General features: G+C 48.5%; 2 protein-coding genes across 5 annotated transcripts in view; one reads left to right on the top strand and one right to left on the bottom strand.

The window, feature by feature from the left end:
• The window catches only part of LOC125740089 (polymeric immunoglobulin receptor-like), a 179,026-nt gene that overhangs the window by 113,864 nt on the left and 39,951 nt on the right, over positions 1-25,211 (top strand). The gene's annotated exons all lie outside the window — the stretch shown is intronic.
• Positions 405-8,717, bottom strand: LOC125740093 (uncharacterized). 2 transcript variants are annotated; one of them, XM_049010837.1, is made up of 2 exons: positions 7,966-8,717; positions 405-1,489 (listed from the first exon to the last, which is right to left on the bottom strand). In XM_049010837.1, exons 1-2 carry the CDS (start codon positions 8,362-8,364, stop codon positions 857-859), a joined length of 1,032 nt encoding a protein of 343 aa, XP_048866794.1. In that variant the 5' UTR covers positions 8,365-8,717; the 3' UTR covers positions 405-856. The 2 variants fall into 2 exon arrangements, with proteins under 2 accessions (XP_048866794.1, XP_048866793.1); XM_049010836.1 differs by lacking the exon at positions 7,966-8,717 and adding an exon at positions 2,498-2,818 and having other exon boundaries at positions 405-2,165.

Here is a 25,211-nt window from a genome sequence, read left to right as displayed (position 1 = left end):
GTGAATACACAATTGTAAACTAATTATAACAGTTTTATTTTTATTAACAGTAACTACCATTTATAAGTGGCAAAAGGGAGCCTTATTGTAAAGTGGTACCCACTCTTGTGTTATATACTGTATGTATGATATACGGATGTGTGTGTATATGTGTGCCTTTGTGGGTGCAGTGATTTTTGTTTGTTTGTTTGTTCAGTTACATACATGGGTTTAGATATAAAGTCCAGACAAAAGGACATTTTCAATTATAAATATTGTGGCCTGACAGTTCAGTGCAGTGGGTCCGAATCCTCTTCCTGGCACCTCCCCGGCTCCAAATTGTTTTAAATAACCAATTATCCATTTTTAAAAGTGTCATACACTCTGAATGCTTTACATAAGAGTAAACAAAATGATGCGGTGACTTTAGTAAGTAATCTTTAATAATTGTATAGTTTATATGCAGCGAAAACGCTAAATAAGTTCCATTCAAGTAATAAGCCTCAATCCATAATTGCTGGAAATGTAGTTACAAAAACATTTCATTTTCATTCAGCAATGTGAAATGCAGTTAGAGTGATGTCAAGTTAAATTTTCATGATAACAAGCATCACATTTTCCCTTTTGTTAATCTACATGAAAACTATAGAGCTTCTCAGTACTATAATCATGTTACTTTTCCTATAAAGCGCATCACTTTATCACTGTGGAAATTAGCTATGTGAGTTATACAAAGCAGCAGTAAAAGCAAGTGGACGGTGCTTTTTCTTTGGGTGTGTCCCAAAGCCCATTCTAATGTGCTACATGACATGTCACCTGATGTAGTGGAACAGCTCATGGCTCATGGTCAAGGACACTTCTGCTTGTGTTCTGTTTGCTACACATGTTTCATGGAAAAAATCCTGTTTTGTGTTATCAGTTCCCTTATGTTAGTATTAAGGACAGTAAAATACTCGTTCAGCTTTTTTATCTGGCCCCAGTTGCTAAACATGTAGTTGATGTAGGCGTCCAATGATCCGTTACAAAATGTATCCTCAAAATTATTATCCGAGACAATTCTAGGATTGTTCTCTGTACTCATTCCAAGCTCTTTATCATAAACATAACACATTGGGTTTATGCAATGAACAGTGTAATACGCCCAACAGCCTTGATATTTTGTCATCAAGAGCATGTTAGTGCGTTTATAGCTCTTGTACTCCTTTAACAAGTCCTCCAAGTCCTTTCGATAGTGGTCCACCATGCTGCAGACAGAAGCTACTCGAACATCAAGGTTCTTTTCTTGCTTTGATCCATATCCTGCCATTATGAGCCGCGCCTCATGGATTAGCATCTGCGCATGGAACGCTGCGCCGTTGACCCAGATCTTCATGGCGCGGGAGCTCATTTGCCCGTCCTTCAGCATGGAGTTACTCAGACGGGTCATCTGCTCGCTCAGCTGTTTCTCCAGACGTTTGGTCTCTTCTAGCGCCTGTTCTGGTTCCCACACATACTTGCGGAGGCGTTTCAGGTACTCGTCCATGGAGTCTCTGACCCCCAAGGCCTTTTCCTCAGCGAAGACCCGCTGCATCATGTTCAGTGGGCTGTCCTCGGGAACCCTGACCGAAGAACTGACCATGAGGTCTAATAGGAAGGAGATGATCAACGCGCCCAATCCAACTGCGTTTGGTACAAGTTTGAAAGCAGATAAAGAGGAGCCCAGGTTGATCATATAGTTCAGAACTTTGCCCACCAGGTCACTGACCATCTGAGAACTGTGCTGTTCTAGTACAGCTGTTGAATTCAGTCCTGAGTACATGAGTAAGGAGCCGTCGATGGTAATATCAGGAATCACACCATATGTCTCAGCTATACTGAACATCCCTGAGATCATGATGTCTTCCTTTTCCTTACTGTAACTCTCACCCATGGTGATGATCAAGGAGCTCAGATGCAATGGGGAGGAAAAGTAATAATAATGTGATCCCTTTTGTTAGGATGTAGGAGGATTAAACTAACTTGTGGTTTAGGGATGGGGTTCGCAGAAGAGTGCTGGTCAGAGCACAGCCAGGGATGATGTCTTTCATTAAGTTTACTTCTTCGATGCAGCAGTTAGCAGTACAATAACGAACCAGTGTGCACAGGCCAATCCAATATGTTTCTCATTATGTAAACAGTAGCTGAAATAACTCCGTGTGGGGGTGGTTCTAAAATGAATACAATCGAGAAAAACAATTACTAAACATTACTTTAGTGTGGACCTAACTACGATAGTTAGACCATATAGCCATTAGATAACGCCACAGGATCACGAATGAATTTGCATGTAAGACCCCCCGAGGGCGTTCTTCTAACATACGCGAATAACAGCAGTAATAAAGTTATAATCTCCGCGAACAGGATAGCAGTGTAATATAAAGTTACGTGAACATAACATAGTGCAGAAAACTACCATATAAACGATCGGGCAGAATCATATGAACATCGTGCATCCAGAAATGAGATTAACTACATCAAATACAAGACGGATATTACTCACTGAATCGTGGGCAGTAATAATCGCCATTATTAAAGGAGATTAATGGAGAGGTAACGGCGAAGTCTTCTCTCTGGGGCGCGGGAGAACTTCAGCGTTTCCTGGGAGCTGCTGTACTTGTACGCCGTGTTGCCAACTCAGCGACTTCTTAGACCCCTCTAGTAACTCGTTTTCAAGAAAGCGACTAGCGACAAATCTAGCGACTTTTTTTCTGGTGTTATTGGATTCTTTTGGAGACTCTGATGTGGAAGCACATATCGTTCTTACTCTTCTCACCGAACAGCGGGTGCTGCCGTGCGATCATCTCCCGTCCCAAAGCGCTCACAGACAGACGCAGCAGCCCCGCCCAGCTGCAGTCAGAACAGATGTTTACCAAATTAACCGCGCATGCGCGAATCCTTATTAAAAATAAGTAACTCGGCCAGAGTATGTCTTTGGGGTCATTTTTGCCGGTCCCAAGTCCGGATAAACGAGGAGGGTTGGAATTATGATATATATATAAAAAAGAAGAATCTACAGAAGAAAGTTAATTTGTAGTTCTAAACGTATTTAGGGTAATTTTTAAAATGTGTGTCTGCTGTGATGGTAAATGATAAGGTGTTGTAACAATGCCCAAAGAAATTCTAGCCACTCTGCCAAAAGATGTAGTGCAGAAGGATAACATGGCAAGCCAACAAAGCTCATAGCCCTGACAACGGCACTGTGGTCACACTGGAACTTTGCTTTGTTCTCAGACAAAATGTGCAGGTTAGTGAACAATATTGTGTTGTATTGACATTATTGAGGGTTGCGAAAAGCTTAATGTGATTATTTTTAAACTCAATTTAAAACAGTTGATATATATATATACACTTCAGCTAACTGTCATTGTGATTATTATGACATTTATTATGTGTGTCTGTCCTCCTTCCTGTGTCATGATGGACCCTACGCACCCTGCTCATGGACTGTCTGCCTTCTTTCCTATATCATGAGGGACCCTACGCACCCTGCTCATGGACTGTCTGCCCTCTTTCCTGTATCATGAGGGACCCTACGCACCCTGCTCATGGACTGTCTGCCCTCTTTCCTGTATCATGAGGGACCCAACGCACCCTGCTCATGGACTGTCTGCCCTCCTTCCTGTATCATGATGGACCCTACGCACCCTGCTCATGGACTGTCTGCCCTCCTTCCTGTATCATGAGGGACCCTACGCACCCTGCTCATGGACTGTCTGTCCTCCTTCCTGTATCATGAGGGACCCTACGCACCCTGCTCATGGACTGTCTGTCCTCCTTCCTGTATCCTGTGGGACCCTACGCACCCTGCTCATGGACTGTCTGCCCTCCATCCTGTATCCTGAGGGACCCTACGCACCCTGCTCATGGACTGTCTGCCCTCCATCCTGTATCCTGAGGGACCCTACGCACCCTGCTCATGGACTGTCTGCCCTCCATCCTGTATCCTGAGGGACCCTACGCACCCTGCTCATGGACTGTCTGCCCTCCTTCCTGTATCATGAGGGACCCTACGCTCCCTGCTCATGGACTGTCTGCCCTCCATCCTGTATCCTGAGGGACCCTACGCACCCTGCTCATGGACTGTCTGCCCTCCATCCTGTATCCTGAGGGACCCTACGCACCCTGCTCATGGACTGTCTGCCCTCCTTCCTGTATCCTGAGGGACCCTACGCACCCTGCTCATGGACTGTCTGCCCTCCTTCCTGTATCATGAGGGACCCTACGCACCCTGCTCATGGACTGTCTGCCCTCCTTCCTGTATCATGAGGGACCCTACGCACCCTGCTCATGGACTGTCTGCCCTCCTTCCTGTATCATGAGGGACCCTACGCACCCTGCTCATGGACTGTCTGTCCTCCTTCCTGTATCCTGAGGGACCCTACGCTCCCTGCTCATGGACTGTCTGCCCTCCTTCCTGTATCATGAGGGACCCTACGCACCCTGCTCATGGACTGTCTGCCCTCCTTCCTGTATCATGAGGGACCCTACGCACCCTGCTCATGGACTGTCTGCCCTCCTTCCTGTATCATGAGGGACCCTACGCACCCTGCTCATGGACTGTCTGCCCTCCTTCCTGTATCATGAGGGACCCTACGCACCCTGCTCATGGACTGTCTGCCCTCCTTCCTGTATCCTGTGGGACCCTACGCACCCTGCTCATGGACTGTCTGCCCTCCATCCTGTATCCTGAGGGACCCTACGCACCCTGCTCATGGACTGTCTGCCCTCCTTCCTGTATCATGAGGGACCCTACGCTCCCTGCTCATGGACTGTCTGCCCTCCATCCTGTATCCTGAGGGACCCTACGCACCCTGCTCATGGACTCTCTGCCCTCCATCCTGTATCCTGAGGGACCCTACGCACCCTGCTCATGGACTGTCTGCCCTCCTTCCTGTATCATGAGGGACCCTACGCACCCTGCTCATGGACTGTCTGCCCTCCTTCCTGTATCATGAGGGACCCTACGCACCCTGCTCATGGACTGTCTGCCCTCCTTCCTGTATCATGAGGGACCCTATGCTCCCTGCTCATGGACTGTCTGCCCTCCTTCCTGTATCATGAGGGACCCTACGCACCCTGCTCATGGACTGTCTGCCCTCCTTCCTGTATCATGAGGGACCCTACGCACCCTGCTCATGGACTGTCTGCCCTCCTTCCTGTATCCTGAGGGACCCTACGCTCCCTGCTCATGGACTGTCTGCCCTCCTTCCTGTATCATGAGGGACCCTACGCACCCTGCTCATGGACTGTCTGCCCTCCTTCCTGTATCATGAGGGACCCTACGCACCCTGCTCATGGACTGTCTGCCCTCCATCCTGTATCCTGAGGGACCCTACGCAGCCTGCTCATGGACTGTCTGCCCTCCATCCTGTATCCTGAGGGACCCTACGCACCCTGCTCATGGACTGTCTGCCCTCCATCCTGTATCCTGAGGGACCCTACGCACCCTGCTCATGGACTGTCTGCCCTCCTTCCTGTATCATGAGGGACCCTACGCTCCCTGCTCATGGACTGTCTGCCCTCCATCCTGTATCCTGAGGGACCCTACGCACCCTGCTCATGGACTGTCTGCCCTCCTTCCTGTATCATGAGGGACCCTATGCTCCCTGCTCATGGACTGTCTGCCCTCCATCCTGTATCCTGAGGGACCCTACGCACCCTGCTCATGGACTGTCTGCCCTCCATCCTGAATCCTGAGGGACCCTACGCACCCTGCTCATGGACTGTCTGTCCTCCTTCCTGTATCCTGAGGGACCCTACGCACCCTGCTCATGGACTGTCTGCCCTCCTTCCTGTATCATGAGGGACCCTACGCTCCCTGCTCATGGACTGTCTGCCCTCCTTCCTGTATCATGAGGGACCCTACGCTCCCTGCTCATGAACATTTTGACCTCCTTCCTTCGATTCAAAAATTATTAATCGGACTGCATCTTATCTTATACATCAGGGCATCACTGCAGTTGTAATTTCCGCACTTTGGCCCTTTCTCTTAATTCTCATCCATGGTACAGCACTGCTATAAATCGTCAGTGTTACATGTCAGGTTACATTGCTGCAATAGTTACCTTATTTTATCCATTGTATTATTGTTTTGGATTTCATTTCTATTTTATCATTGTTACCTATATCGGACCTGAATACTTCATTCCGTTCCCTTCATGAACATGGTTTGGCAGTATGACAGTAAAACATCCTTCATGCTTTATCCTTAAATTCTTAAGAAAACATATTCTAAATTCTGGCACTCCTGATTCTAATAGCAGTTCCAGCCAATTGCAAGCTTATTAATCTCACTCCGATTACAGGTACAGATATGGAGGTATTGAGATATGTGAGTATTAGTGACGGCCAGAACGAACCATGTGGGTATTTTTTGGACCCCACTAGATGGCGCTCTTGGTTTGCTTTGGGACTTACCTTAAGCCCTTTTTGGAACTGATCGCACTATCCTGTACGGTCAGAAAGACTCCATGCTATCAAATTATAGTCAATTTACACATTTTCCTAGGATGTGTGGCTGTTAGTCATTACAAACAGGAAGTGAAAATACAATCATCCCAGGGTAAGTGATTTTCACCTGGAGACCAATCAGAGGATGAAGAGGATTGTCTGAGGAGCCTGATGTATGTCTCACTGATCTCAGATCTGTGGGGACTGACACGCACTTCCTGATTCACCATAACGTCCACGTTTCTCTATGTTCACATACATCAATCACAGGACAGAGTGAAGGGTCACTTTATAATCAAACGTGAGATTTTATTCAGTTTTTGAAAGTTCATCAATCATAAAAAGACAACAATTATAAGCTTTCACACTGCGGTGTGTTGAAAATCTATTTAAATACTATGTTTTATGGACTGATGGTGGATCTGTCTGCTCTTTATCCATTCCTCACTGGCATTCCTGGGTCCCTCCTCTGCAGCTCTTTCCTGAACCATCGGATCCCTTTATTAGGGATCTCCAATGTGTGGCTGCCCTCTAGTGGATAAACAAAATTGAGCTACTTATGTGAAAATAAATGCATTTAACCTTATTATGCTTCATGGCTTCACTGTATTTCCCTCAGATGGTGGATCTGTCTGATCTTTATTCATTCCTCACTGGTCTCTCTTCTGCAGCACTTTCCTGTTGTATGAAATACATCATTAGGTAATCTCCTGTACATGCCTGCCCTCTAGTGGATAAACCAAATTCAGCCATTTATTTCTGAACACAGATTAGGGCATACTGATTAGCGCATACCGAGTAGGGCATACCGAAACATTAGGGCATGTGTATGAGCCCCTGGTGCGCAGAGAGCCAGTAGTCACCGGTTCAGTGCAAAGATAGTCGAAGGAGAGCAAGGAGGCTCTAAAGGATTGTTTTGAATCTACTATGTGGGAAGAACTTTGTGATGACCATGGAGAGGACATCGACAGCAATGTGACCTGCATTACGGACTACATTCATTTATGTGAGGATAACAACGTACCAGTTGCTAAACATGTAGTTGATGTAGGTGTTGATGTAATATTGTGAAACAAAATGTTTGCAGAAAATGACCATCATAAATATTAAGCTCATAATCATAAACATGACACTGTCGGGAAATTTGACCAGCATGAATGTTATTCACCTCCTGTGTGTTACACAAGAGCATGTTAGTGCGTTTATAGCTCTTGTACTCCTTTAACAAGTCCTCCAAGTCATTTTGATAAAGGTCCACCATGTTGCTACTCGAACGTCAAGGTTCTTTTCTTGCTTTGATCCATATCCTGCCATTATGAGCCGCGCCTCATGGATTAGCATCTGCGCATGGAATGCCATGCCGTTAGTCCAGATCTTCATGGCACGGGAGCTCATTTGGCCGTCCTTCAACATGGAGTCACTCAGACGGGTCATCTGCTCGCTCAGCTGTTTCTCCAGACATTTGTTCTCTTCTAGCGCCTGTTCTGGTTCCCACACATATTTGTGGAGGCGTTTCAGGTACTCGTCCATGGAGTCTCTGACCCCCGAGGCCTTTTCCTCAGTGAAGACCCGCTGCATCATGTTTAGGGGGCTGTCCTCGGGAACCTTGATCAAAGAACTGACCGTGAGGTCTAATAGGAAGGAGATGATCAACGCGCCCAATCCAACTGCGTTTGGTACAAGTTCGAAAGCAGATAAAGAGGAGCCCAGGTTGGTCAATAAGTCTGGAACTTTGCTCACCAGGTCGGTAACCATCTGAGAACTGTGCTGTTCTAGTACAGCTGTTGAATTCAGTCCTGAGTACATGAGTAAGGAGCCGTCGATGGTAATATCAGGAATCACACCATATGTCTCAGCTATACTGAACATCCCTGAGATCATGATGTCTTCCTTTTCCTTACTGTAACTCTCACCCATGGTGATGATCAAGGAGCTCAGATGCAATGGGGAGGAAAAGTAATAATAATGTGATCCCTTTTGTTAGGATGTAGGAGGATTAAACTAACTTGTGGTTTAGGGATGGGGCTCGCAGAAGAGTGCTGGTCAGAGCACAGCCAGGGATGATGTCTTTCATTAAGTTTACTTCTTCGATGCAGCAGTTAGCAGTACAATAACGAACCAGTGTGCACAGGCCAATCCAGTATGTTTCTCATTATGTAAACAGTAGCTGAAATAACTCCGTGTGGGGGTGGTTCTAAAATGAATACAATCGAGAAAAACAATTACTAAACATTACTTTAGTGTGGACCTAACTACGATAGTTAGACCATATAGCCATTAGATAACGCCACAGGATCACGAATGAATTTGCGTGTATGACCCTCCGAGGGCATTCTTCTAACATATGCGTGTAGTCCAGTGTAATATAAAGTTACGTGAACATAACATAGTGCAGAAAAGTACTATATAAACGATCGGGCAGAATTACATGATCACCGTGCATCGAGAAAGGAAATTAACTACATCAAATACGGGAAGGATATTGTACTCACCGAATGTCATGAACGCACCCCCGTAATCGTGGGCAGGAGACCTATCATTAAAGGAGATTAATGGAGAGGTAACAGTGAAGTCTTCTCCCTAGAGTGCGGGAGAACTTCAGTCTTTCCCAAGAGAGTCTGGCTGCAGCTGCTGTGGAGCGCGGAGTTTTACAAGAAGTCTCTCCTCTAAATAAATACGCAACCTCATCTCGATAAATTATTCTCGGCATTCCATTTTATCTTACATTTTGGAGAAGAAAACAATGGACTTATTAAAGTAAAAACACATATATTTCTACGAGCTCCAGTGCAGCTGAATGGCGATGATGGTGCAGATCAGATAAAACACACCAGTCCCAGCTTTCAGTACAGCATCCAGAACCTGCTCCCACCTGTCAGACATATAATACATCAGTGTGTCTGTCAGTCACACGTATCACATTTAAACCTGAAGAACAAGGCAGTGAATTTACTGTGACAGAATTATAACCATCAACAGCAGCACCAATAAGCCCAGTCCTACATGCAGAGAGAGCTGGACCAAGGAGGTGAATAAGAGGCTGGATTTGAAGAGTAAAGTGTGACATGCTTTATAACAACATGGCACACCCAAATCTGTACTGTTACACAGGATACATGTGAGGAACAGGAGACAATAACAAAGAGCATGAGAATAGCTGGAGAATTTTAATTGCCAGCTTTACTATGATTATTACATAATATGCTACACTTTTCTGTAAAATCCAAACAGGCCTGCAGTCTGTCGCCAGCAGCACAGGCCACAAGGCAGGGGTTCACCCTGGATGGGATGCTGCCTCATGTATTTTACAAGTAAAAAAAATGTAAAAATTCATGAATAAGTTTAAAATCAAAAATCCAATCTTTATTCTGATAAAGACAAGGGAAAGTTTTCCACGACTGTGTGACCAGGTAAATGCTGCTAGCTGGACCCCCACACTGCTGTTAATGCTGCTAACTGGACCCCCAAACTGCTGTTAATGCTGCTAGCTGGACCCCCACACTGCTGTTAATGCTGCTAGCTGGACCCCCACACTACTGTTAATGCTGCTAGCTGGACCCCCAAACTGCTGTTAATGCTGCTAGCTGGACCCTCATACTGCTGCAAATGCTGCTAGCTGGACCCCCACACTGCTGTAAATGCTGCTAGCTGGACCCCCACACTGCTGTAAATGCTGCTAGCTGGACCCCCACACTGCTGTTAATGCTGCTAGCTGGACCCCCACACTGCTGTTAATTCTGCTAGCTGGACCCCCATACTGCTGTAAATGCTGCCAGCTGGACCCCCACACTGCTGTAAATGTTGCTACCTGGACCCCCACACTACTGTAAATGCTGCTAGCTGGACCCCCACACTGCTGTAAATACTGCTAACTGGACCCCCACACTGCTGTAAATGCTGCTAACTGGACCCCCACACTGCTGTAAATGCTGCTACCTGGACCCCCACACTGTTGTAAATGCTGCTACCTGGACCCCCACACTGCTGTAAATGTTGCTAGCTGGACCCCCACACTGCTGTAAATGCTGCTAGCTGGACCCCCACACTGCTCTAAATACTGCTAGCTGGACCCCCACACTGCTGTAAATGTTGCTAGCTGGACCCCCACACTGCTGTAAATGCTGCTAGCTGGACCCCCACACTGCTCTAAATACTGCTAACTGGACCCCCACACTTCTGTAAATGCTGCTAGCTGGACCCCCACACTGCTGTAAATGCTGCTAGCTGGACCCCCACACTGCTGTAAATGCTGCTAGCTGGACCCCCACACTGCTGTTAATGTTGCTACCTGGACCCCCACACTGCTGTAAATGCTGCTACCTGGACCCCCACACTGCTGTAAATGCTGCTACCTGGACCCCCACACTGCTGTAAATACTGCTAACTGGACCCCCACACTGCTGTAAATGCTGCTAACTGTACCCCCACACTGCTGTTAATGCTGCTACCTGGACCCCCACACTACTGTAAATGCTGCTACCTGGACCCCCACACTACTGTAAATGCTGCTAGCTGGACCCCCACACTGCTGTTAATGCTGCTACCTGGACCCCCACACTACTGTAAATGCTGCTAGCTGGACCCCCACACTGCTGTAAATGCTGCTAGCTGGACCCTCACACTGCTGTTAATGCTGCTAGCTGGACCCTCACACTGCTGTTAATGCTGCTACCTGGACCCCCACACTGCTAATGTTGCTACCTGGACCCCCACACTGCTGTAAATGCTGCTATCTGGACCCCCACACTACTGTAAATGCTGCTAAATGGACCCCCACACTGCTGTAAATGCTGCTAGCTGGACCCCCGCACTACTGTAAATGCTGCTAGCTGGACCCCCACACTGCTGTAAATGCTGCTAGCTGGACCCCCGCACTACTGTAAATGCTGCTAGCTGGACCCCCACACTGCTGTAAATGCTGCTAGCTGGACCCCCACACTGCTGTAAATGCTGCTAGCTGGACCCTCATACTGCTGTTAATGCTGCTAGATGGACCCCCACACTGCTGTAAATGCTGCTAGCTGGACCCCCACACTGCTGTAAATGCTGCTAGCTGGACCCCCACACTGCTGTAAATGCTGCCAGCTGGACCCCCACACTGCTGTAAATGCTGCTAGCTGGACCCCCACACTGCTGTTAATGCTGGTGAATGCTTACCTCAGTTTATCATTATTCCCTCCTTCTTCATCACATGCCAAAGGACCTGTCAGTAAGTAAAGATTCCTAAGATAAAGTCATTTCTGAAAGTAAACTAAGAATAATGAAACATATTCAGCAGATTAGCTGCTTGAACGCAGAATAATACATTCAGGTTATATTATTGTAGATGAGGCACATGGTGTTAATGTAGCGGTAAACATAAGACTCCCCATTAAGTATCACTATTTTCCTAATAATAGTCAGAACAATTAATCTTAAAAAATTTATATAAGACATTGGGAGGCTGCAGCGTGTCATCCGAGTGGCAGAGAAGCTCATTGGCTGCAGCCTCACCCCAAGAACACAAAGGTGACCTGGCGAGATCATCACCGACCCCTCCCACCCCGGCCATGAACTCTTCCAAGTTCTCTCCTCTAGGAGACGGTTCTGGTCCATCTGAACCACAACACCAAGACACAAGAACAACTTCCTCCCACGAGTGACTGCACTGCTTAACACCTGATCCGCACTCTGCCACTGGGCAACTGTATCTGGCCACATCAGTCTATGCTTAAATTTATTTAAATGACATAATTTGTTTTGCTTATCTTCATAACTTATCCCCTCTTCGCCCCCCTTAACCTTAGCTTTTGTTTTTATGTTATTTGGATCAAATACACCATGTCACAATCTTTGTATACATGTGTACTTGGCTCATAAAACTGATTGACTGAACTGACACATTTCAAGATGGTCAGCAGGCGGCAGCAAGTACATCATCTGTATTGGGGTATTCTGAATCGCAAACCATAGGAAGAACAACATCAGCAGATGCTTGTTATTGTTATGCAGAAACATCATACAGATCAGACTCTCATTTATTTTAGAAAGAGAAGCACCTGTTTCTGATGGGGGACTGGGAAGTGTGACTGACTGGTGTAAGGGAGGGGAGGGTGTGAGAGTAAATGGCAATGCTGGCATTTTCTCTGAGACTTCAGAACAATTATGGCCTGACACCTGAAGAGTGGGAAATTTACAAGACGTATTACCTTCACAAAAAGAATAAGGTCAGGAAGAATAGGACCAGTCAGGGGGTAGGTGAGGTAAAGGGTGGGATTAGTGGGGAAAAGGTGGAGGTGGCAGAGAGGGAAAGACATGTGGGGGCGATATCTAGGGTACAGGTGGAGGAGAAAGAGGTGAATGTATGCATTAATAAAGTGCAAAATGGAGGCAATGGGAAGCAAGGTGAGGTGGAGGTGAATGTGAAGGTGGTTAAGGTGGAGGATACTAAAGGAAATGTGAAGGTGGAGGCTTTGCAAGTCCAAGTGCGTCAGTTTGGGCTTGCAGAAGTAAATTCTGGAGATGGAAATGTTGGGATTGTGGGGGTAGAAGTAAGGGAAGTAATTATTGAGGGTGTGGTGAGAGATGTAGCCATAATGCAAATATTAATAATAAGTGATGTACTGGTGGAGGTTGTAAATATCAAAGGCGGTCAGGAGGAAACTGCCGATGTAGATGGATGTGTGTCGGGTGGAGATAGAAGACGTTGAAATGGTGATAAGTAATTATATTAAAGTGAACCTCTGAAGTTCTGAAGACAGAGAAGAGCCAGACGGATAAAAAGAAGATGATAAAATTGTGGTTATTCTGCTGATGATGTGAGTGTTTTGGGACAATAAAATAATTATAACAGCATCAGGAAGTATCAATTCAGATAAATTTTGTTATGTATGTGTGGAATGTGCTTCCGGGATAGGCTCCGGACCCCCCGCGACCCAGTAGTATAAGCGGTTTGGAAAATGGATGGATGGATGGATGGATGTGTGGAATGTGCTTCCGGGATAGGCTCCGGACCCCCCGCGACCCAGTAGTATAAGCGGTTTGGAAAATGGATGGATGGATGGATGGATGTGTGGAATGTTTAATGATAATGTTTAACGTTTATTAAGAGAAAAATGCATATTTTAAGTAAATTTTTAAGCTGCTCTTTTTAGTATTATTTTTCTTTAGTGTCAGAATTACCAAAATCCCCAGATAAGTTAATTTGATTTCATTTCATTTAAACCAGTGTTTCCCAACCTTTTTTGAATTGTGTACCCCCTGAGAGATTTTCTCATACCACAAGTACCCCCTTTGTCAAATGTGTTGATGATTCAATAAAAGTAGAACGTACAACTGATTATCAAATTTAAAACATTTTATTAAATCTCCATAACTTGAACATTTAATTCATTAAGCAACACATCCCAGATAGATTTTCTTTCTATACCAGGGCACAGCTAATGGAATGGCTGATAATATTTACCCATCATCAGGGAAATTAAATATAAAAATTTTTTCCACGTACCCCCTGTAATGTGCTCGCGTACCACTAGGGGTACACGTACCCCCGGTTGGGAATCACTGATTTAAACGACACACATAAAAATCATTAGTCTTATTATGTATTTGTGTATAATTTATTGTCTATTTATTAAGCATCATATCAAGGGCATGTTGCTCTCCTGTGTTCCAATAAACTTTAACTTGCCCTGCAGTCTTGTTCCTCCCCACACCCTCTGCTCGTCCCCCCCACACCCTCTGCTTGTTCCCTTCCACTGTTTCTATCTTCACTCCAGATCCCAGATGTTTCCAGCCCACTGTTCCTGGGAAAAGCCACCTGCCAATCATCCTTGGAGCGGCAGCCATTCTCAGGATCTCCTACATCACAGATCACCTAATAAACACAGGACCTGTCGACGACTGGAGAAAAGGAGAAACGCTGAAGCACAATGGGCATTTTGGAAGCTTTTCATCATAGTAAATTACATTTACCTTTAATGTATCTGTGTGCAGTTTCATTATGGTTAATTGCACTTAACTGTGATTACTCAGTTACAAAGACAATGGGTCACTCTATAATGGGCGATAGTATGTTTTAGTTTTGCTTCCACAGGTTTAATCTGCCTTTGTGACCAACTAAATTAGACTCATTCACAGGTGTTTTTGATAGTGTGTATATATGTAATTCTAACAGTATACCCATACATTATTTAAACGGAAATACAGACTCATCCATAAGACGGAGATGCATGATTCGTCACTCCACATAACACGTTTCCACTGCTCCACAGTCCAGTGGTGGTGTGCTTTACACCACTCCATCCAACCCTTGGCATTGCGCTTGGTGATGTGAGGCTTGCATACAGCTGCTCAGCCATGGAAGCCCATTTCCTGAATCTCCCAGTGCACAGCGTTTGTGCAGGAGTTAATGCCAGAGAAAGTTTGGAACTATGAAGTTACCGAGTCGACAAAGCATTAGCAATTTTTACACAATATGCTACACTTCACACTTAGTTACTTCACATGGCCTGCCACTTTGTGGGTAGGTTTCTGTTCCTAAACGCTTTCACTTTGTAATAATACCACTTACAGATGACTGTGAAATATGTAGTAGGAAAAGAATTTCACAAACTGACTTGTTGCAAAGGAGGTATCCCATGACAATAGCAGGCTAGAATTCACTGAGATCTTCAGAACGACACATTATTTCACAAATAATTGTAAACCAAACTGCAAGGCTTTTGGCAATGCGTCTGAATGAAACACCTGAATTCACATTACATGAGCAGGACTCGGAAGGAATGGATCAGGTAGGATGCACAGATAATGTCATTTTTTCCCCCCAAAACTACATCGAGGATAAAAAAATTACGAGTACAGATTAAATATTTAACAGACATGATAACAAGGAATCACTTTGCTGTACAGCAGAGGGACAGTGTTTGCTGGAAGTTTGGGCTGTCGAGAGTATCCTGGAAAAACTGGACGCAACTCACAAAAACTCAGCGATATTTGGAAAATATGGGTCTATCTTCTTATACGTGTAGAACGGATAAATAAAAATCCCTGCATGGCATTCTAGCATGAATCTATATGAGGGCCATGTGTCTACACTGAAAGAGCAGCCTGCAAGGGAACAGCAGGCCATGAGATACAGACACCATCACGAAGGGCTACAGAGCCAAAGACTCCACTCACTCAGAGAGTCGCTTGTGATGGAACTCAGTGTCTTTATTCCCAAACCGCTTTGGTGCAGCGAAGCAGGCCAATTAATTAGCCAGAGAGATGGAGCAGTTTGTTTATTAAGATAGTCCTTCGTAATGCAGGTCTGGCCTGGCTAAGAGACTTTGCGGTTCCATGGCCACGCAGGGTAAGGAACAAGGGACCCTAGGGCCGAGGCCAGTGGAGGAGAGCAAAAAGACAAGAGAAAAGAACAAAGAGCCAAACACAGAATGAAACTAATGAAAAACTGTCATATTCAAGCAAGTTGTTGTCATACGTACAGGAAACAATGAGATTTGTATTTTGTTTTCTCCTCCAAATGCTGCAAAAAAGAAAAATGAAAACAGACAAGGATATAGTAGATAAGCATATAAAAGACACACATCCATAACAAAACTGAATAAAACAAATACATGTAGTTACCAAGGTAACACAGACATGCACACATACAGTAACTATACATAACAATGTAAAGTATAGATATGGGTATGGAATCGGAATGTGCAGTGCAAAGTGGCTGCTTCTATCAATCCAGCAAACAAACTGCACATGACAATATATATGGATATGAGGACCGTAGGAAAGAAGAAACTGTTACATGAAGTGACTGGTGCTTATCAGTCCAGTATAAAAAGCAGGTGCAAGTGCATGTAAAGTGCAGAGTGCAGTGAACTGGGTGACCATTGCCATAGTGCCTGGGGTGGGGGCACAGCTGGCAGTTCTTGATCCTTCTGTTGGCCTGGGGGTACAGATGGTTCTGGAGTCTGGGTGTTGTGGTATTAACACTCCTGTACAGGTTTCATGAGAGTGACGATTTGTTGGGTGAGGTGGGTGAGACTGCTGACAATGCTGCTGGCCCATCTGCAGATTCTCCTGTCACAGATGTCCTGCAGTGAAGGGAGACCTAACACTGCAATTTTCTGGGCTAACATGATCACCCACTGCAGTGCCTGTCTGTCCTGTCCAGTGCAACTGCCAAAGCACGCAGCTATATAGCAGATTAATAAGCTTTGGTGAGCTTTCTTAAGCAGCCGCACCATGGTCTTTGACCAGTTTAGATCCTAAAACCAGTTGAAAGAAGCAAAACACACAGCCACAGAAACACAAAGTAAATGGCTGAACAAAGCCAAGGGGGAGAGGGAGGGAGCACGCAAGCTGCATAGGAAGCCTCACACTGCATTGCTTGATATGATGAAGGGCAGCCCTGCCCCCTGCTGGTGGGATGGCAACAGCTGTTCACTGAACATCTGCTTTAAGTTTTGCATCATTTTCATTCCAGTGCTGGAAAAGCTAGGAAGCATGAATGGGTGATATGTAGCTTAATTAATTAATGTAAGTAAATTCATGTCAAAAGTGAGAAAGCTGAAGATTATAGAACTGCATACAGTTAATTAAGAAGTTTAGCCTTTTTGCATGGCTGGCTAGGCCAGCTTTACAAATACCAAATTGAAATTCACCGAGATGATTTCGGTTCAACTCACAATATGCAAGGCTCATTTCAGCGGCGTAGACATATACATTTTTGAAAGATTTACATCCAGTGCCTTGCTGGAGTCGACAGTCAGATTAAACTCCTCTCCAAGGACCACATTGAAAAGGTCTGAATTCAATCCTTTACTGACACCAGTTGAAGGGTAAGACTGAGAAATAAGCATACAATGTCTATAAAATGATAGGCAACAACAATCAAGGCACTATTAGGGTAGAAATCAAGCTTGTTAACCACGATGCTATTTGGTACAGTATCTTTACAAAAAAAAGCATTCGTATTAAATAAACAATTTTGCAGATACTCAGAATGTGCTTATTAATAAAAATACAACGTGCAGTTGAAATTACATAATGTGAGGTCGGGGGTAACGAGGCATCGTAGGAGCAGAGAGAAACACGGAGACTAGCCGCCCGGAGAGAACACGCTCTATATCAGCCGCCCTGAAAAGAACTACACCATACACCCAAAACGCACCCGACCAATTACATACAGGAAACACAAGGTTGTCAGACGCCGAACTGCAAGACGCATACACTTTGGGAGATTTACATGAGCTAATTACACACGAGGATCGGACAGGGTACACACAAGACACAGGTAAACACACGCGCAACAATAAGGAATTGTAACCCGTAACATTAACAATAACGACACAACAAGGGCTATTCACAACTTGCGCGCGGGGCATGCTGGGACATGCACCCACCCGGCGCTACGATACAAATAATCCCTTCAAAGACTAACAAGCTGTAAAAGACGTGTACGTCGTAACTACAACAATATGGGCTCCTATCCATGACATCATTAAACAAGGACCGATTCGCAGATGCGTTGTTTTGAACTGGGCGTGAAAAGAGCAAAGGAATAAACTTTCACAGTTAACACACTGAGTTAATTAGAATAAAATACACTGATAACAGAACAATTACTATTAGTAGGAGTAGAGATGCTACTGTCAATCTAAAGAAATACGGGACTTGGGAAATACGAGACACCGGAACACAGAGTGGGACCGGGGGATTCTGATTGGATGTTTAGTTTTAAATGATACCGATCTCTCTTTTTATGCAAAATAGTAAATAGATGAAAATAAGTGGGAAGTAACGATTAGTAAGGCGACTAGCTGCTGCTACTAAAATTACTTTTACGGGTTAGTACAGCTTTTTTTGTGAATCTCTAAGCGACCCATGTTTATCGTTAGTTAATAATTGCGTGGTCAAAGCAGTCCGTGGTAAAATAAACGTATATGTTGACTGCATTTCTGTTTTTATTTGAAAGGGCGGTGTAACGTATTTGTTTTGCACGTTTATCATATACTTACGTAATCCCGTTTCTCATTGGCTATCGGGGTTTTATCGCGATATGACGGGCAGCTGTTCTGACGCAGTTCTAGAACCTCTGCATCACACGGTCTTCTGGCCACAGAAGGACAGGATGTACAGTAGGTGGTTGAACGTAGTTATAGTTGGTTGCCATTCCATTGCTCTGAACTTGATGCCAGCATCTACAGAGAGCCAGTGAAGATAGACAAGGTACGGTGTATCATTGTAGCGTTTGGGCTAACTGAATACTAGACTTCGTAGTTTTAAACGCTTCGGATGAAGATGGAAAAATTATGTGAGCTGCGCTAGGGGATATATCCATGACTGGACCGGGACATCAGACTCAAACAGAAGACATTAGGATCAGCAGATGAGGTGGGCATGCTGACCATAGACGGATCGAATGCCGGTAGGTGCCGTTTCCACTAATCATGTTGCAAGCACCTATGTGGAGGCAATGAAGACAGACGAAGTTGTAGCATCTGGGTATTTCAGCTGATTGAGTACCAGATGTTTTGCTTAGTCTTAGAAAAGTTCAGTTGGAGATGGTGAATGTCTAGGGCGCCGCTGTCGCGCCTTAGTAATTAGCGATTTTACTTAGCAGCTGCAATATCACGGGGTCCTAACCGACCCCAACATTGTGTGCATGGACTTGCTGTCCCTATATTTCAGTGGATTCCTCCCGTATTTTTATTAGTCAAAAAGGAAAGACCTAATATGAAGAATTATAATATAAAATACATTTAAATAATTAAAATAAGCTAAGATAGTAAAATATGATGATAAAAAATAAAAGCAATAATAGATCTGTTTTTACCTGGGTCAGTGCAACTCAGAGGATGTAAAATTTGGCAGCCCCCCAAACAGTGTGGTGACCGTATAAAGTGCTTATTTCGTGTTTGCTGTTAAGAGTCCTCATTTTGTACTCGAGTATTTGGGCTGACAGTAGTGTTTGGGCTGGTATTATGGTAAAAGTCTAGGATACACTTGGCATTACGGATGTGGTTAAGGTTACTATTATAGGTGGTATAGAGTAGGGTGACAGCTAGAATTAGGGTTTGGTGTGGCATTAAATTTAGGGTTTGAAATGAGTCTAGGGGTCATATAGGGCACAATGTGTCAGGGTCAGCGCCTGTTTGCCCAAGTCTTTGGTATCTTCTCCCGGTTTGGCCAGCAGGTGTCCATCCTGGTACCCCCCCCCCCCGTAGTCTTAAGTGTGTTTCCCCTGCTCCCTGACTGCTGTGTGGCCACTTACTCCTCTGTCCTGTATTCAAATCCCGCTCCTTCTCTTTATCTTTTTTGTGGATTTTCTTTTCCTAGTGTTTCATTTGTATTTCTAGTTCCTATGTTTCCTGACTTGTATTCTGTTTTGGTTATTTGTTTTGCCTTGGTTCTGTTTTACCTGCCTTATTCCCCCCCATGTTTAGATTCTATTTCCATATTTCTTTGTCAGTTCTTAGTTTCCCTTTTAATTCTGAGTTCCTTGATTCAATTACTCATCTCACCTGTTGTCTGTTTTCCCAGCCCTTGTGAATTGTTCTCACCTGTCCTGCATTATCCTTGTTAGCTCTCTGTATTTAACTTCCCGATCCTGCCCTGTTTCTGGTGGAGTCATTGTTGTAGGTCTGTTGTATATTTTGCTGCTGTTGTTTTTGCTGTTGCTACTGCTATTGCTGATGATGATCATGTTCTTGTTGCTGCTACTGCTATTGCTGATGATGATCATGTTCTTGTTGCTGCTGATGTTCTTGTTGCTGCTGATGTTCTTGTTGCTGCTGATGTTCTTGTTGCCAGTGGTTTCTGCTGTTTTTGATTCCTGCCTGTTCCCGTGCAGCTAGTTTCCCTTTGTAGATCATTTTGTTCTCTTAGTTACTTTGTCTCCTTCTTAGTTTTGACCCCTTTGAGCCCTTTACAAAAACAAATATTAGTGGTAGTCACAAGTTTACATACACAAGTAAAACAGGCATCAACCATAATATTTTGGTAGTCATTAGCAAGGTTCTGGCATAATTCGGGCTAAAAATTTGACCACTCTCCTTTGCAGAATTGGACCCGGCTTTTAAGCGTAACCCACAAATTTTCAATAGGGATGAAATTAGAGGTACTTCACGAAGCAAGATTTTTTGCTTAGCCGAATAACTTGTTAGAGTTAAGGTGGATTGCGTGAGCAATGAGGCGCGAGCTGAGCCGCGTGGCGTGAGCAATGAGGCCGCGAGCTGAGCGTGAGCAATGAGGCCGCGAGCTGAGCGTGAGCAATGAGGCGCAAGCTGAGCCGTGTGGCGTGAGCAATGAGGCCGCGAGCTGAGCGTGAGCAATGAGGCCGCGAGCTGAGCGTGAGCAATGAGGCGCGAGCTGAGCCGTGTGGCGTGAGCAATGAGGCCGCGAGCAGAGCGTGAGCAATGAGGCCGCGAGCAGAGCGTGAGCAATGAGGCCGCGAGCTGAGCCGCGTGGCATGAGCAATGAGCCGCTTGGCGTGAGCAATGAGGCCGCGAGCAGAGCGTGAGCAATGAGGCCGCGAGCTGAGCGCGAGCAATGAGGCCGCGTGGCGTGAGCAATGAGGCCGCGAGCTGAGCGCGAGCAATGAGGCCGCGAGCTGAGCGCGAGCAATGAGGCCGCGTGGCGTGAGCAATGAGGCCGCAAGCTGAGCGCGAGCAATGAGGCCGCGAGCTGAGCTGCGTGGCGTGAGCAATGAGGCCGCGAGCTGAGTGTGAGCAATGAGGCCGCGAGCTGAGCCGCGTCGAGTGAGCAATGAGGCCGCGAGCTGAGCATGAGCAATGAGGCCGCAAGCTGAGCTGCGTGACGTGAGCAATGAGGCCGCGAGCTAAGCTTGAGCAATGAGGCCGCTAGCTGAGCGTGAGCAATGAGGCCGCGAGCTGAGCCGTGTGGCATGAGCAATGAGGCAGCGAGCTGAGCCTCGTCGAATGAGCAATGAGGCCGCGAGCTGAGCCGCGTGGCGTGAGCAATGAGGCCGCGAGCTGAGCGTGAGCAATGAGGCCGCGAGCTGAGCGTGAGCAATGAGGCCGCGAGCTGAGCCGCGTGGCGTGAGCAATGAGGCCGCGAGCTGAGCGTGAGCAATGAGGCCGCGAGCTGAGCGTGAGCAATGAGGCCGCGAGCTGAGCGTGAGCAATGAGGCCGCGAGCTGAGCCGCGTGGCGTGAGCAATGAGGCCGTGAGCTGAGCGTGAGCAATGAGGCCGCGAGCTGAGCGTGAGCAATGAGGCCGCGAGCTGAGCCGTGTGGCGTGAGCAATGAGGCCGCGAGCTGAGCCTCGTCGAAAAAGCAATAAGGCCGCGAGCTGAGCCGCGTCGCGTGAGCATTGAGGCCGCGAGCTGATCGTGAGCAATGAGGCCGCGTGCTGAGCTGCGTGACGTGAGCAATGAGGCTGCGAGCTGAGCATGAGCAATGAGGCCGCGAGCTGAGCCGCGTCGAGTGAGCAATGAGGCCGCGAGCTGAGCCGCGTGGCGTGAGCAATGAGGCCGCGAGCTGAGCGTGAGCAATGAGGCCGCGAGCTGAGCGTGAGCAATGAGGCCGCGAGCTGAGCCGCGTCGAGTGAGCAATGAGGCCGCGAGCTAAGCTTGAGCAATGAGGCCGCGAGCTGAGCCGTGTGGCATGAGCAATGAGGCCGCGAGCTGAGCGTGAGCAATGAGGCCGCGAGCTGAGCGTGAGCAATGAGGCCGCGAGCTGAGCCTCGTCGAAAAAGCAATAAGGCCGCGAGCTGAGCCACGTCGCGTGAGCATTGAGGCCGCGTGCTGAGCTGCGTGAGGTGAGCAATGAGGCTGCGAGCTGAGCATGAGCAATGAGGCCGCGAGCTGAGCCGCGTCGAGTGAGCAATGAGGCCGCGAGCTGAGCCGCGTGGCGTGAGCTATGAGGCCGCGAGCTGAGCGTGAGCAATGAGGCCGCGAGCTGAGCGTGAGCAATGAGGCTGCGAGCTGAGCGTGAGCAATGAGGCCGCGAGCTGAGCCGCGTGGCGTGAGCAATGAGGCCGCGAGCTGAGTGTGAGCAATGAGGCCGCGAGCTGAGCGTGAGCAATGAAGCCGCGAGCTGAGCCGCGTCGCGTGAGCAATGAGGCCGCGAGCTGAGCCGCGTGGCGTGAGCAATGAGGCCGCGAGCTAAGCTTGAGCAATGAGGCCGCGAGCTGAGCCGTGTGGCATGAGCTGAGCCTCGTCGAATGAGCAATGAGGCCGCGAGCTGAGCCGCGTGGCGTGAGCAATGAGGCCGCGAGCTGAGCGTGAGCAATGAGGCCGCGAGCTGAGCCGCGTGGTGTGAGCAATGAGGCCGCGAGCTGAGCGTGAGCAATGAGGCTGCGAGCTGAGCGTGAGCAATGAGGCCGCGAGCTGAGCCGCGTGGCGTGAGCAATGAGGCCGCGAGCTGAGTGTGAGCAATGAGGCCGCGAGCTGAGCGTGAGCAATGAAGCCGCGAGCTGAGCCGCGTGGCGTGAGCAATGAGGCCGCGAGCTGAGCCGCGTGGCGTGAGCAATGAGGCCGCGAGCTGAGTGTGAGCAATGAGGCCGCGAGCTGAGCGTGAGCAATGAAGCCGCGAGCTGAGCCGCGTCGCGTGAGCAATGAGGCCGCGAGCTGAGCCGCGTGGCGTGAGCAATGAGGCCGCGAGCAGAGCGTGAACAATGAGGCCGCGAGCAGAGCGTGAGCAATGAGGCCGCGAGCAGAGCGTGAGCAATGAGGCCGCGAGTAGAGCGTGAGAAATGACGCCACGAGCTGAGCCGCGTGGCATGAGCAATGAGCCGCTTGGCGTGAGCAATGAGGCCGCGAGCTGAGCGTGAGCAATGAGGCCGCGAGCTGAGCCGCGTGGCGTGAGCAATGAGGCCGTGAGCTGAGCATGAGCAATGAGGCCGCGAGCTGAGCGTGAGCAATGAGGCCGCGAGCTGAGCCGTGTGGCGTGAGCAATGAGGCCGCGAGCTGAGCCTCGTCGAAAAAGCAATAAGGCCGCGAGCTGAGCCGCGTCGCGTGAGCATTGAGGCCGCGAGCTGATCGTGAGCAATGAGGCCGCGTGCTGAGCTGCGTGACGTGAGCAATGAGGCTGCGAGCTGAGCATGAGCAATGAGGCCGCGAGCTGAGCCGCGTCGAGTGAGCAATGAGGCCGCGAGCTGAGCCGCGTGGCGTGAGCAATGAGGCCGCGAGCTGAGCGTGAGCAATGAGGCCGCGAGCTGAGCGTGAGCAATGAGGCCGCGAGCTGAGCGTGAGCAATGAGGCCGCGAGCTGAGCCGCGTCGAGTGAGCAATGAGGCCGCGAGCTGAGCGTGAGCAATGAGGCCGCGAGCTGAGCCGCGTCGAGTGAGCAATGAGGCCGCGAGCTGAGCGTGAGCAATGAGGCCGCGAGCTGAGCGTGAGCAATGAGGCCGCGAGCTGAGCGTGAGCAATGAGGCCGCGAGCTGAGCCTCGTCGAAAAAGCAATAAGGCCGCGAGCTGAGCCACGTCGCGTGAGCATTGAGGCCGCGTGCTGAGCTGCGTGACGTGAGCAATGAGGCTGTGAGCTGAGCATGAGCAATGAGGCCGCGAGCTGAGCCGCGTCGAGTGAGCAATGAGGCCGCGAGCTGAGCCGCGTGGCGTGAGCAATGAGGCCGCGAGCTGAGCGTGAGCAATGAGGCCGCGAGCTGAGCGTGAGCAATGAAGCCGCGAGCTGAGCGTGAGCAATGAAGCCGCGAGCTGAGTGTGAGCAATGAGGCCGCGAGCTGAGCTGCGTGACGTGAGCAATGAGGCCGCGAGCTAAGTTTGAGCAATGAGGCCGCGAGCTGAGCCGTGTGGCATGAGCAATGAGGCCGCGAGCTGAGCGTGAGCAATGAGGCCGCGAGCTGAGCGTGAGCAATGAGACCGCGAGCTGAGCGTGAGCAATGAGACCGCGAGCTGAGCGTGAGCAATGAGGCCGCGAGCTGAGCGTGAGCAATGAGGCCGCGAGCTGAGCCTCGTCGAAAAAGCAATAAGGCCGCGAGCTGAGCCACGTCGCGTGAGCATTGAGGCCGCGTGCTGAGCTGCGTGAGGTGAGCAATGAGGCTGCGAGCTGAGCATGAGCAATGAGGCCGCGAGCTGAGCCGCGTCGAGTGAGCAATGAGGCCGCGAGCTGAGCCGCGTGGCGTGAGCTATGAGGCCGCGAGCTGAGTGTGAGCAATGAGGCCGCGAGCTGAGCATGAGCAATGAAGCCGCGAGCTGAGTGTGAGCAATGAGGCCGCGAGCTGAGCCGCGTCGCGTGAGCAATGAGGCCGCGAGCTAAGCTTGAGCAATGAGGCCGCGAGCTGAGCCGTGTGGCATGAGCTGAGCCTCGTCGAATGAGCAATGAGGCCGCGAGCTGAGCCGCGTGGCGTGAGCAATGAGGCCGCGAGCTGAGCGTGAGCAATGAGGCCGCGAGCTGAGCGTGAGCAATGAGGCCGCGAGCTGAGCCGCGTGGCGTGAGCAATGAGGCCGCGAGCTGAGCGTGAGCAATGAGGCCGCGAGCTGAGCCGCGTGGCGTGAGCAATGAGGCCGCGAGCTGAGTGTGAGCAATGAGGCCGCGAGCTGAGCGTGAGCAATGAGGCCGCGAACTGAGCCGCGTCGCGTGAGCAATGAGGCCGCGAGCTGAGCCGCGTCGCGTGAGCAATGAGGCCGCGAGCTGAGCCGCGTGGCGTGAGCAATGAGGCCGCGAGCAGAGCGTGAGCAATGAGGCCGCGAGCAGAGCGTGAGCAATGAGGCCGCGAGCAGAGCGTGAGCAATGAGGCCGCGAGCTGAGCCGTGTGGCATGAGCAATGAGGCCGCGAGCTGAGTGTGAGCAATGAGGCCGCGAGC

Source organism: Brienomyrus brachyistius, chromosome 4 (genome assembly GCF_023856365.1).
Source record: "Brienomyrus brachyistius isolate T26 chromosome 4, BBRACH_0.4, whole genome shotgun sequence".
Taxonomy (NCBI): domain Eukaryota; kingdom Metazoa; phylum Chordata; class Actinopteri; order Osteoglossiformes; family Mormyridae; genus Brienomyrus; species Brienomyrus brachyistius.
This window is presented reverse-complemented; position numbering and strand designations above follow the sequence as displayed.